The sequence below is a fragment of the Pteropus medius genome, unplaced genomic scaffold (genome assembly GCF_902729225.1).
Source record: "Pteropus medius unplaced genomic scaffold, Ma_sr-lr_union100, whole genome shotgun sequence".
NCBI classification, from domain to species: Eukaryota; Metazoa; Chordata; class Mammalia; order Chiroptera; family Pteropodidae; genus Pteropus; species Pteropus medius.
Genome location: NW_024350927.1, coordinates 1,854,571 through 1,868,961, shown reverse-complemented (window position 1 = coordinate 1,868,961; position 14,391 = coordinate 1,854,571). Strand labels below are relative to the sequence as shown.

The 14,391-nt window shown below is 45.5% G+C and overlaps 1 protein-coding gene across 1 annotated transcript in view; it reads right to left on the bottom strand.

Annotated features, from left to right (window-relative positions):
* The window catches only part of SPATA21 (spermatogenesis associated 21), a 28,147-nt gene that overhangs the window by 5,115 nt on the left and 8,641 nt on the right, over positions 1 to 14,391 (bottom strand). Inside the window, exons 6-10 of the mRNA XM_039842022.1 lie at positions 12,296 to 12,741; positions 11,763 to 11,851; positions 9,215 to 9,352; positions 7,250 to 7,321; positions 7,010 to 7,127 (exon numbers count right to left, since the gene is read on the bottom strand). Of these exons, the coding sequence (XP_039697956.1) occupies positions 7,010 to 7,127; positions 7,250 to 7,321; positions 9,215 to 9,352; positions 11,763 to 11,851; positions 12,296 to 12,741 (863 nt within the window). The remainder of the gene's footprint in view (positions 1 to 7,009; positions 7,128 to 7,249; positions 7,322 to 9,214; positions 9,353 to 11,762; positions 11,852 to 12,295; positions 12,742 to 14,391) is intronic.

Genomic DNA, 14,391 nt, shown 5'->3' with positions numbered 1-14,391 from the left:
ACTCTGCCATTGTAGCATCGAAGAATCCTTAGACAACATGTAAATGAAGGGGTGTGACTGTGTTCTGATACAAGTTTATCTATAAAAACAGCAGGCTCTGTGTAGCCTGCAGCCCATAGTTTGCCAACCTTTGCCTACTTTAGACCTTCCCTAAAACTAAAATCCACATAAGAAAAAGAATTTGGAAGTTGAGTCTGAACAAGTTAGAGGGCTCAGGAAACTAAAACACAAAGCCTACAAATTCAAGATGATCAGGCGGTAGTTGAACTGCCTACAAGAACAAAAATTAACAGTCATCCAGTGAGATAACAGAATCCAATCTCTAAACCGTATCATCCAAAATGTCCAGGACACAATAAAAAATCATCAGACGTGTAAATAAACAAGAAAATGTGACCCGTAGTAAGGGGAAAAAAATCATAAAAGGCAACTCTGAGGTGGCCCAGATATTGGATTTAGTAGACAACAGCTTTAAAGGAGCTATTAAAAATGTGTTCAGATAATTGAAGGAAAATGTGATCTCGGTGAATGAACAGAAAAACTATAAACATGAAACAAATAGAAATTCGAGAACAAAAAGTGTAATAACTGAAATGAAAAAGTCACTGAATGGGCTTAACATCAGATTGGAGACGGCAGAAAAAGGAATTAGTAAACTTGACAGATCAATAGAAATCATCCAATCTGAAGAAGTGGGGAAAAAAATTGAAGACAAACAGAATCCTGTTTGATTCTGTTGATGGAGCAACCAGTGCTAAACTTGTCCTAATGTCATTAATGATTAAACACATGTACAAAATATATGAAACTGCTGTCGGATATTGGACAAGGCAGCACAGGACTGTAGAAAGACACTAATGAGGTGAGCCTTATGATCTCCCTAGAATTTTTGGGGCGGTACTCTCTGGTCTGCAGTCAAGAAGTGGTCTCCCAGGCAGAATACAGTAGACTCACTGAGGTAAGGAGACGGACGTTGGTGGTTAGGAAGATGGAAGCCACCGGGATTAATTAGTGTATCAGAAAACCAGAGAGGTGGGAGCTATGCAGAGAAAGAGCTGCATAACACTGCCTGGGGTACTCTAATGAGTGAACCACCCTTTCTGACCCCTCCTACTAAGACATAACCACCCTCATCGGAGCCAATTCCTGCCTTACTCTTTCCTGTCTCCATGTAATCTTCCTTATGTCCTCTCCTTAATTTCAAATGCAAAAAAGAAGTTGCAAAACTATTATTCGGTGGAGCATTTGAGATCTTGCTCCCCGGCACCGATCATCAGTTTGACTCAAATAAACTCGTATAAAATTTTTCTACAGATTTGGACATTTTTTTATGTTGACAAATACAAGTAAATAAGACCGCTAAGAATAATAAGGGCTAAAAAAAAACTATGCAAGGAAAATTAGATGTATTTGTGGTAAGAAAAGGTATGAAAAATATGCTTTTGTTAAAGGAAAAAGTGATTTTGTCTTAGTTTAAGGGTATTTAAAGTTTCTTTTAAAATAAAAGGAAAATAAAGGACAAAAACCTAAATGGGTATAGAAAGAGAGAGAGGAGAGAGAGAGGGAGGGAGGGAGAGAGCTATCTTGGGTGGTCAAGTTGGCTGAAATTAAGTAGATTTATTATAACGGTTTAACAATGTTGTATATCTCAAATATCTCAATGTTGTATATCTCAATGTTGTATATCTCTTTTGTAATTCGCAATTATGGTTTTATTCTGATTCTTCTCTGAAAGCTTTTAGAATTAACTAAAGGCAAAAATACTTAATCTTCGAGGAAATTTATGACAGCCTCTGACATGTACTCTAGATTACAGATTACTGATAACTTTAAAGCCATGCCACTGAAGTAAGAATTTCCAGAACTCTGATGGAAAAAAATATGGATTCATAAAATTGCTAACCTTAGGTCAGGCAGAACAAAAATCAGTTACGTGAGACTGAACAGATGAGGATGATCATAAGTTTATGACTTTTTGTGTGGAACATTGCTGGTTCCTTAATGTTTCATTTTCCAGATTTAAATAATCTTTTTTTCTCTTTTCTTGTATGCTGTCTATAACATAACAATTTGGTAAAAATATATACTTTTATAAACAAAATTAAAATGTCTTTTTCTCTCTACCTGATTGCTCCAAAATTTAAAAACTCTTAAGAAATATTTTTATGTTCATAAATGTTTTCATGGCAATATAGTTTCTTACATAAATTCAATAAGAATCTATCCTCTTTGTTATAGGATATAAAAACATTGATTATACTACCAAAGCTTTGACACTAATCATATTTGAAAATGGTGAACATAGATCAGATATGAAACACAAGACAAATTTAAAGAGCTAAAGTTGACATTAAGGAGCCACTGCTTCGACAACCCTCTTAAAATATTGGCCTGATACCTGACTTTCAGAGTGCCAGGTCTTACAGGTGAGTAAAGGTCATTTTCTGGTAGGCCTATACGCCTCAATATATCTCGAGGGCCTTACAAAAAGAGAAATTCACCCAAATCTATAGGTACCGTAGTTTTAAGTCTGATGGCAAGTTCTTGATTTGGCTTCTTAACCTTGAGAGGCTTTTAAAAGTTCAGTCCAAGATTCCTTATTAAAAATCTCAGCAGAACAGACTTAAGAAGAATCTATATGATCAATCACTACTTTTTGCTACAGTTATGTAAATAGTCAAGCCAACTTTAATGAGACTAGACTTATATTTACAAACAAATTAGTCTGATTATCTTTGGTAAAAATGGGGATGATTGTAGAGAAAAAAAATTGTTTCAATAAAAACAATAACACACCTTTGTGGGTTGTCGGGCCATGCCATGTTCACTGACTCTGAGCTTTTTGTCCTCTTTACAAACTGTTTTCTGCCATCCTGTGCATTTCATCAGGAATTAACGGTTCCATTTTTTCTCCCATCCTCCCGACTTGGCTTCACTAAAAACTAAGACCACCCTTTTCTCAAAGCCCTGCAAGCTAAAGCTGAATGGCTTAATAGAAACTTAAAAAAAAAAAAAAATCCACACAACCGATCATATATAAACAACCTTTGTGCCTACAGCTGTATGGAATACCCAATCACACAGAGACATCACCGAAGACATTCAAGCTGCAAGCCAGAAGAAAATTGTCGGATTGCCCCTGCCTGTCTTCACTTTACCATTAAAGATGCTTTGAGCCCAACGTATAAAAGTCTTCTTGACCGACTAACTGCCCTTTGCACTCAAAAACTGAGTTTGCAATTTGTTCTAACCATTAACCTCTATTTCTCTTTTCATTGTCCCTCATTAAATGCTTGATTGCTCGCACCACATAGAGACCTGACTGGGGTGATGCCCCACTCCCCACTCCCCATTCTGCCACCGCCCCCCAAAATGAGCCACAACTGTCTAACTGAACTGACCTATTCTCAGGACAAAGAGACGGAGCCAGTGAAATATGGGACAATGTGTTCAGATTTGTTCTTTTCTGCTTGTTCCAATCTATGTTTTTCTCCCCCTTTTACAGAGCTCTTACTTCACAACTTCTAACTTGAATTTCTCTCCACCCCTACCAACTAAGCTTTTAATATATGAAACTTCTAGGAAGTTTCAGATGGAACGAAGGCATTGGGGACATGCCATCCCCAAATAGGCCACTTTGCCATATTGATTATTTTGAGTTAAAGGCACTTAAAAAAGAATGGATGCAAGAAGGGCACTCTGACCTTTTCTCTTTCTAAAAGCAGGAGATAAAATTCCGCTGTGAAAGATGCCCTATCTGTACCAGAAGGAAGAAACATTTTATCGCGAGACAGACGGGAAGTCTTGGCTGAGAATACTCTGTACAAACAGACCTTGTTAAAAGAACTCCTTCCTTTAGTCTGCCCATACATTTTAGTTACATTCCCAGGATTGCTATTCTTTGTTCAACTGAGTATGTAAGCATTTAGGCCTAGTCAGTTCTTTGGGTCTTCATTTTTTTATTTTTTTATTTTTTATTTTTTGTGAGGACGCCCATGTGCACATAAATAAAATATATATGTTTTTCTCTTGTTAATCCATCCCACGCCAGTCCCAATGAGAAACTCTAAGACGGTAAGGAAAGTTTGACCTCCCTACACATCCAATGAAAGGACAAAACTATGGTTATTCAGCCTTGGGTATCTGGCAGATATTTTTCCCAAAATGGATGAAGTGAGCCCATCACTTCAAGGAAAACAACTGATACAGTATTTGTTGCCTATGATAAAAGAAAGTTTTCAAGTAAAAGAATTTTGGAAAACTTAAATCCATTATCGCGAGGATCCACATGTTCATACGCAGCACAGTTTATAGCAGTGAAAACGAACTGTAGCCACCCACAACACTTCTCGTACTTAAAGACGTTTCAGATATCAGTGGTGGTATTAACAATTACATATATAATGTATATATAGAATTATAATGAGACATGTCAACATTGGGAAGAGACACAATATTTTCCAAATGACCAATGCATGTTACAAAAACATTTGTGGGCAAAGATCCATCTAAACTACAAGACAGAGCAATAGATTTTTATTTAAAAGAAACCAAAACTTCATTATGTGGTTTCAGAGTCCACATTACAAAACAACCTTTAAGACACACTACTTGTCAAATTTGGTATCAAATCAAAGAGATATTTCCACACCATATGTGGCAATTAAATGAGAAGACTATAAAAATACTTCCTTTTCCAATTACGTATACACGTGAAGCCAGATTTCTTCATGCACCTCCACCAAAAGGACAAATTGAATGCAGAAGCAGATGTGGCAGACATGAAGAGATTGGCAACATTGTATAAAGCAAGGTCATTCTTCTCCCTAACTTTTTTTGTTTTGTTTTGGAAAATATATTTTTCATTTAAAATTTTTTTTATGTTAATATGTAATGTGGTTATTATTGTGAAATAAATTAATAGGTATTTAATAAATTTCTAAGTTTTAGGGTCAAATATAGAAAATACTGACAGAGGTTCCGTGGTGTCCTCAATAATTTTTGAGTGTAATGGAGTCATGAGACCAAAAAGTTTGAAGACGGATGCTCTGGAAAAACTCTTGCCCACGTGTCCTAGGAGACATAGACAAGAATATTCACACCGTTTCTACCACAGCTAGAAACTGAACGTAGCCCTAATGCCCATCTGCAGAACAAATAAATATATTGTGATATAATCATACTACATAATAGTAGGTAGCAGGCAAAACGATACACGATCTACAGCTAGGCACAACATGGATGAATCGCAAAAACATAACTTGGATGAGAAAATGCAAGATAACAAAACTTACAATATGAGCCCACTCATATAAAGCTCAAAAATACAGAAAGCTAAACAAAATATTCAGGAATACAAACAAATGCGAGTTAAAAAAAATAAGCAACACCACTACATATCCACCGGAATGACCAAAATTGATAAGACTGACTAGCGAATTTTCACCAGATGTGGAGCAAGCGGAACTGTTTTATATCGTCAGTGGGAGCGTAGATGGTACAAACCACTTGTAAAAAAGTCTGGCAGCTTCTTGTAAGTGAACGTTCATTTACCCTATGACCCAACAATTCCACTTCTGGGTATTTATCCAAGAAAACAAAAATATACGTCCACAAAAAGGCTTACACGAAGATGTTAATAGCAGCTCTATTCATTATAACCCCAAACTGGGAACAGCTCAGAAGTTCATCAGCATAAGAAAGGATGAACAAACTGTGGTACATTCATATAATGAAGTACTACTCAGCAACAAAAAGAGCGGACTGTCGATGCCTGTAGCAACGTGGACGAATCTCAAACCATTATGCTGAGTGAGAGAAGCTAGACAGAAAAGACTACATACTGTATGTTGCCATTTATATGAGGTCGTAAAACACGCAAAAACCATCTGTGATAGAAAAAAAATTAGCAGAGGGCTTGCCTCTGCAGGGGTAGGTTCATGGACCAATGGGGAAGGGTCGTGAGGGCCTTTTCTGCAGTAATGGTATAGTTTTAAATGTCTTGAGAGGGGTTCAGGTTGCCAGGGTGTGGGCATTTGTTGAGATTCATGCAGTGATGACTTGTGCATTTCACTGAATATAAATTATACCTCAAGAAAGAACAAAAAGATCTAAGTAAATATTGATCTTTAGTTAATGATATGTAATACTGAAGCATTTAGAGGGAAATGACTAGAATTTACTTTGAAATTAATAAAAAACAGTATGGATTGATGAATAAGTAGAGGGATGGATAGATACGAGAAAAAAACAACTAATGTTCTTTAGAGTTATATATACTTAGAGTGATTTATAGATGCTGGGAGTAGAGTAGGTTTTCTGTCTGGGGTTGCTAAGTTGATGTTTCCGGAGCAGCCTGTAACCTCCGACCCTCCACCCTCACCCCATGCAGAAAAGGCTAGGTCCGCGGTAAAAAATGACCTGTTACTGAATGGCAAGGACAAGCCTCTGTGTGATACACAGACCAACTGGGCCATTCCACTCTCGCCCTTTGCTTCTCTGACCCTCAAATGTTCATGTCGTTTTTGTATTTAGCCATCTCTTCCTTGGATGAACCACTAAACCAGGCCAACTCTTGTGCTCTCTGGCTTAGGCAGGCTCCATCACATTCTTTTTCTTGGATTGCTACGTGGGTACTGCAAGAAAAACTTTCTCTCGCTGCTGAGATTGCTAAATTAGGAGGGTGTGAGTATGGGGCTGCCAGTGGCCATCCTTCCCACTGTGAGAAGAGCCTGGCTGAGCTTGAAGCCAAGGAACAGAAATGAGCAGGAGAGAGAAAGCCTTAGTGGTATCACCTGGTCTCCTGGATCCAGCCATTCCTGAGGCCCTGACCAGTTATGTAAGCCAGTACATTCTCTTTTTGCTCAAGTCAGTTTTATTAGGGTTTCTTTCACTTGCCACTAAGAGTCTTAACTATTGAAAGTCCTTGGCTGCCAAAACACAAGGCTCTATCTTTGTGTCTGCGACCCACACATCCCCCCTCCCACCCGCAACGACTGGCCACACTCACTTGGTGATCTCCTCTAAGGCTGCCTCGGGTAAGGCCAGCATCTCCACCAGCAGGGACAGGATCTCAAAGAGCAGAGTGTGGGGGTTCGGGGGAGCCATGTCTGTCAGGGTGTTCTGTTCTGGGGACATGGGATGGTGGCTGCCATTACCATTTGGTAGCCCTGGACGCCCCCTGCCCCAGCCACCTGCCCCTCCCAGTCACCTGGCCCCCTCCCCCAGCCCTGGGTTTGTTCCTGCTCACCTACGGAGCAGAAGAAGCGCCTGGTGTCCGTCATCACGGCCAAGAAGTCTTTGAAGCCCACATAGCCATCTCCTGCGGAGGCCAGAATAATACAAGGTGGGCCACGGGGCCTCCCAAAACCGGTTCGGGCAGTGCAACCCAGGCATGGTTATTAGTGTTTACTCATTGGGTTTGATTATAAAATTATCACATATTCAATGCAGAAAGCATAGTGCACACAGGAAAGTAGAAGGTGAAAATTAAAATCTCCTGGGCTAGAAGCTCCCAGAACTTGAAGCCTAGAAGCAGCAGACTGGGTTCATATCCCAGGTCCAATACTTACTATCCGTGTGATCATGGCAAAGTCTTTTAACCGCACTAAGCCTTAGTTTTCCCATGTATAGGGTGAGGATAACCATTATGCCTATCTCATGGGAGATAAAGTGAAACAAAGCGTTTAGAACAGGGCCATGCATGTGATGTGTGCTCATTAAATGTCAGCAACTGTTATTATTACTGTGTGCTTGTTGCTGCAGAACACCTTTGTACACATCAGATTCACGGTTTGGCCTTCAAGGCCCTGCTAGACCTGCCTGTTACCTGTCTCCAGCCTCACCTGGTGCCAAGTTCCCCCAACTAACCTGCTCTTCCACCAGGGACTGTGATCTTCCCTGTTAAAGGCCTTTGCACATGCTACTTCCTCTTCTAGAATTCTCTCCGACACCCTCCACACCTCCTTCACTAACAACTCTTTCCCCTTCACACTGCTTCCTCGGAGAAGTCAGATCAGCTCAGGTCAGAACCCCAACAAACACTCTCATAAAACCTCTGTACTTGAACAACACACTTGGAAGATCTGGAATTTATCGCTTCTCAGCCTTTTGGCTGAGATCAAGTGTGGAATTGAATGGCGGTTCTAGAAGGCAGAAACTGGGTCTGTTTTGTTCTGCTCTGGATCTTCAGGGCTTAAGACAGGCAGGTCTTAGCAAATGTTCTCTGAACTACTTGACAAATGAATGAATGGTCTCTAATCCTTAAAACTACCCTCTGAGGGTGCTTAAAACTCTTAACCCCATGTCACAGATGAGGCTTGAGGTGCAGAGAAAAGAAGGCTGTTGCCTAGGGTCACAGTGGGGAAGAGCCGGGGTCAGTTCCTGGCTCGTGGGTGAGGATTTGCACGTGAGCAGTGATGAAGGCAGCGGAATGTGATTCCACTTGCCCTGCACCCTCTTCCCTTTGTCTAGGTTATTTCCACCACCAGGAGCATCCCTCCTCTTCTCTCTCTGCCTAACTCCTGCCTAATCTTTCACAGTTTGGCTCAGGCATCACCTCCTCCAGGAAGCCTTCTTTCCTGATCCCTTCCTCCAAGCCACCTTAAGCACCATTTCCTTTGGTGACTCTTACTTCTGTCACTGTCTGTGTGAACACCTCAAGTGCAGGTCATGTGGGTCTTAAACGTTTCTTTATTCTCAGTGGTCAGCAGAGGAATGGGCACACAGTAGGCATTTAATAGTTAGTGGGTGAATAATGGCTCCTGGATGCAAATGCTTTGCCTGGATCATCTCATTTAATCTTTTCAGCAGCCTAGTGAGATAGGCACTGCCATCAGCCCCACAGGCCTGGTGAACTTCAGTGGCTTGTCCAAGGTCATACAGCTGGTAAAATGAGTGACCATGTCATAGGGGATGTATGATGAAGCACACAAGAGGAACTAAGAGGAAAAGATCTCAGAGATCACCTATATCTTGGGGTCAGGAGGTAGATTTTGGTCACCTCTGAGTCTCCAGAATCGAGCACTGAGTAGGTGCTCAGAGAGCATTAACTTTTAGGCCCAAGACCAGTGGGGTCCAGAGCAAAATGAAAACCCAGAAAAAATTATTAAGAATTTCTAGACTGCAACAGCAGAGCATTAAACCAAGGGCAGGCCTCATGCTGCCTATGAAGCTGGCCCTGCGCGGGACTCCGAATGAAGCCTCGGCTTCTCACCATCAACGTCGGCGCTGATCAGGGCGTCCTCCACCTGGGCCGGCGTCAGGGAGATGCCCACAAGGAGCAGAATGTTCTCCAGGCTGCGTGCGTCCACCTTGCCGTGGCCATTGAAGATCTCAAAGTAACTGCGGAAGGCTGGTGCAGGCAGTAAGGTATGTGAGGGGGCGACATTGCTTGTTTCCACCATTCACCCGAACCCCCAACCACCCTCCTCCTGCCCAGTGTCCTCGATCACCACCGCCCGGGAGAGGCGCAAAGCCACTAAAAGAGTGAAAGTGGAGGGGTGTGGCCCTATCTACGCACTTCACTCTCCATGCAAGGTCAGGCGGAGGGCTCAGCTGGGCGGCAAATGCTAATTAGCAACCTTGACTTCACGCCAGAGGCACGCCCACTTTAGGGCACGCCCACTTTAGGGCTCGCCCACTTTAGGGCACGCCCACTTTAGGGCTCGCCCACTGTAGGGCACCCCCGCTGTGTGCCAAGCACAGTGCTGAGCTCTTTATAGCCACGCTCTCATTTAATTCTTACAACAGCCTTGTTGAAGAATTAAGAGTAAAGTAGAATGCTTGTTCCTTTTGTAAAGATGGGGAAACTGAGGCTCAGAGGTTAGATGACCAGACAAGACAGGTCTTTCTGACTCCAGGTCCGAAACTTTGGTGATCTGCGGTCACTTATCGGCATGGAAATAGCTTCTAGGATAGCTTCAGTTGTCTGGACCAGAGCAGAGGACCATGAAGGATGCTGAGAAAGTCCCAGAGCAGAGCCAGTCAGTCATAACATGTATGGCGTCTGGTTTCTCAGCCCATAGCAAAATGTGGGTTAGAATCAATAGACCCACTGAGAAGACCGGCTCTGCCACTGATAACAAGTTGGGCTGCTGTTATGGGCTGAATTGTGTCCCCTAGCCCCAATTCATATGGTGAAGCCCTCACCCCCAGCACCTTAGAATGTGACTGTATTTAAAGAGAAGGCCTTTAAGAGGTGATTAAGTCAAAATGAGGCCACTGGGGAGGCCCCTAATCCAATCTGACTGGTGTCCTTACAAGAAAAGGCAATTCGGACACACACAGAGACACCAGAGATAAGCAAGCACAAAGGAAAGACCATGTGAGAGACAGGGAGAAGGCAGCCATCTGCAAGCCAAGGACAGAGGCCTCAGGAGAAAGCAAACGTGCCACCACCTTGATCTTGGACTTCTAGCCTCCAGAACTATGAGAACATAAATTTTAAGCCACCCACCTTGTGGTACTTTGCTAGGGCAGCCTGAGCAAACTAATACGATTGCCATGGGCAAGTCACTGTACTTCTCTGGGCCTCGATTTTCTTACTTGTAAAATGGACATATCAACAATGCACCCTCCAAGAGCGGTTGCATTAATTTAGGGCCTGGCATACAGTAGACTATGTCTGTAAGCCTCTGACACACAGAACTGAAATGTGGGGAAGGGGGAAGGCTAGGATTTGGGTTGTGGGAAGTGGTGATGTGCTGTGAGCAGGCACCGTGGAAAAGGAAAAAAACAAACAAACAGAACAACCCTCAAAAACAGATCTGATCCTCCAAAATGCATGGTGGTTTGAACCATCAGAGCAGGGTGGCCAGCTCTTTCCTCACCGGACAGGGCTGAGGGTCATGGTGGGAACCCTGGGTCTCTAAGCCAAAATGGCATGTTGTCCATGAACTCTGCTCAAGGAGGTGGAGCTAAAGTGGCTAGAGAGTTTTAATGCTGAAAGGAATGAACCTCAAAGATGGAGTAATAGGGAGCTAGAGAGTATATTCAGAGAAAGCAAAAGATGGGGCCACTGTGGCCCAGAGGGTCCCAGAGTTTGGGGAGGAGTGAAAGGTGGAGGAGGATGCACACCCACTTTTTTAGGGCCACAGTGTGGTGTGGCCGGGCTGGCAGTGTGCACCCTTGGCTGAGGAGACAACCTCTGGAGCTCACAGGAAGCAGCGATCGCTCCTCCTCCCAGTGCAGGTACGTGGAGTCCCAGGGCCCAACTCCAAGGACGATGGAAAGCAAAGGGCACGGCGCCTCATGCCAGGGTGGGAATGCAGGACTTCTACATTTTTGAGTGGGGGTGGGATGCGGTGGGAAATGGGGACCCATCCAGGGCAGGCTGTCCTGTTAAAGGGTGAAAGGTGACCCAGGACAGGCAGGGAGACCCTGGCGCTCTGCCTTCCAGCCAGGCTGCTTCTAAAGAGGACCAATAAAGTGGACTCGGGTGGGGAGAGGCAGAAACACCTTCCAATTTTGAAGTGCTTTGCAAACTTGCTTCGATTACTCAGAGAGGCAACCCTGGAACTGGGAAGAGAGCTGGACCCAAGGGGGAGGACCCAGCATGAGTTCTGGCTCCCAACCTAGCGGTGTGTGAGCTTGGGTCAGCCTCCTACTCTGCACTGTCCCCTAACTGGATAATCCCACTGGGTGCACTACGCAGGGCTGCGGTGGGATCTGTAAACCAACCCCTGTCCCGGGTCTAAGAACCTCAAAAGATTGAGGGTTCTGCCTGCCCCTGTGAGGGGCCTCCCTGGCCAGGCCTGCCTCACCTTCCTCTTGCTTCAGAGTGAGATGCTCCTCCATCCGCTCCTCCCAGTTCTGAGATAATTTTAGGAGGCTGTGTTCTTCCAGCTCCTGCCTGCAGAGGACAGAACCCGGGCCCAGGGTGCACGTCCAGCCGCCTCCCCTGCCCAAGGCTGCCACCAAAAGCTAGAGGAGGGCGAGGGGAGGCCGGGGCAGAGGATGTCATGGGAAGGACCCTGGCGGAGGCTCTGAGAGGTCAGGAGAGATGGAGTAACCCAGAGATGAAGGGAGGAGCGAGGCAGAGATGAAGGGAGACAGAGAAGAGATAGCGTGTGGCAGGTTAGAAAGAGAAAAAGGGTCAGGAATGGAAAGGGAGCTTGGATTTGGGAATAGAGAGCCGGGAAAGGTAGGGAGGACTCAGAAGTGAGCAGAGGTGGAGAGGGGGACGTGAGAGCAGACAGACAGGTACAGTGACAGGGACAAGAGTCTGGGAGAGAGATGCCAGGGACATGGAGACACAAGCTCTGATCCTGTACACACTTTTTGGGGCGGCTCCTACCGTGCCTTGGCACTGCTCAGGTTCCTCTCGCTGCTCTGGTGCAAGAGCTCTGTCCTTCTCCAGCCCAGGTCCGGGGCAGGTGCTTGTAGGACAGTGGCGGGTACAGAGGCTGGGACCGGGGCGCCCACAGGGGCAGGGATTGGCCCAGGGGCTGACGGCCGGGCCCAGGATGGGGCCATGGCAGGGACTGAGGTGAAGGTCTGAGTCAGGCTTGGAGCTGAGCTGCCAAGCAGTGCTGCGGTGGGCACAGGGATCAGGACTCGGGGAGACTTCCGGCTTGGTAGGGCCCGGGCCTTGTTGGCCCTCCGATGCGTGGCCTCCTCCTCCTCCACTTCCAGCAAGCACTTCATGAAGCCCTGGTTCTGGCCCCCTGCAGCCACTGTGAGCTCCTGAAGCTGCTTCTGGGCACAGTCCAGCTCCCTCCTTTCTCCAGTGTCCCTCACCTCCTGAGGACAGCACAGATGTAGGGAATCGGAGAGGCCTCCAGCCGGCCAGACTGTCCCATAAAATTTCTTCCTGCCGCCCACTCTCTAGGGGATCCTCACATCGCCCCTTCCTCTCTGGGCCCCTGGAGCATGTCCTCCAAATTTCACATGCATCCTACTAGGCTCTATCCCCATGTCCTCCCCAACACTTGACCTGGGCTCTGCCACCTCCCAGCTCTCTGAGCTGTGGTCTCGAGTGAAATGGGCCCACCATTCATTTATTTCCTCCACTGCATTCGGCACAGCCTGTAGTGGCCTATCCACGCCCATTGTTTGCTTGTCTGACTGGAGGTAAGCTTCATGAGGGCAGGACCTTGTCTGCCTCTTTTACCCATATCTACCCAGCCACCAACACATAGTAAGGACTAAACAAGTTCTCACTCATTCGTTCAGCAAATCCAGCCACCTCGTGCATCTGTCTCTCCCATTACAGGAATGGGCAGTCCCCAGCCCACCTCCAACCGGGCCATGCCATGCAGGCTCCAGCCCAGTCTTCCCTCCCAATCAAAGATGCAGCTCCGGCCATACACTCTTTCTTCTTAAAGTATCAGCGCTACTTTCCCCACTAGATGACTCCTATCAGCAGGTAGACATGACCCATTATCTTTCTTCTTTTAAAAGAAAAAAAAAAAAAAACCCTCTCCTGACACTGCGAACCCCTTCAGCTTCTATCCCCTTTCTCCATTCTTCTTTCAAAGCCAAATTCCTTGAAAGACTTGGCTGCCCCTCCATCTCCACTGTCCTCCCATCTCCAGTCAGGTTTCCAGCCACCACTCCCCGAAGCTGCTCTCACAAAGCCATGGTCAGGTCTCTGCTCTCCTCAGAGCCCATCTCTCAGCAGTGATAGCCATAGATGACAACCCCCCTCCTTCTGGAAATGCTGTCTTCTCTAGACTCCCACGCTCTCATTGGCTGCTCCTCCGTGGCCTCCTTCGCCGGCTCTTCCTTGCTCTTGCTCCATTTCTAAATGTTGTGCAGACCCAGTGATTTGTCCCCGGACTCTTTCCTGCTCTGCGTTCACTCCCTCCCTAGAGGTGATCTCCATTTTCCTCACATTTACGTCTCCAATCCTGACTTCTCTGTCCTTCCCAACTCCACACGTCCTCCTTGACATTTCTTCTTGGGTGTCTAGAACATGACCAAAACAGACCCTAGGTTCCTCCATCTTCTCCTTCCCCAGTGTCACCACCTCGGTCAACAGCATCACCTGTTCCTTGGGCCCCAGACCTGGAAGCCCTTTTGATTCCTCTTCCTCTACCTTACGATCCCACCAGGCAGCCCATCAGCAAGTCCTGCTGGCACCACCTCCTCCAAAATCCATGTCAAAGCCATAAACGTCTTCCATCTCTGCTTCTACCACCCGGGCTAAGTCATACTACCATCTCTTGTCCAGCGCGCTGCCATGGTCTCTGCCCTTGGCCCGCACCCACGTTCATTATCCACCTAGCTGCTACATCAGTGTTTCCAGTTTATCAGCTCATCTCATTCTCTTGCTTAAAACTTCAATGGCTTAGTATAGACTTCAAATTAAATTCCGAACCCTCACCCTGAACTTCAAGGCCTTGGGTGATCTGCCCCTACCACGTCTCTGACTTCACGTCCCATCCTTTC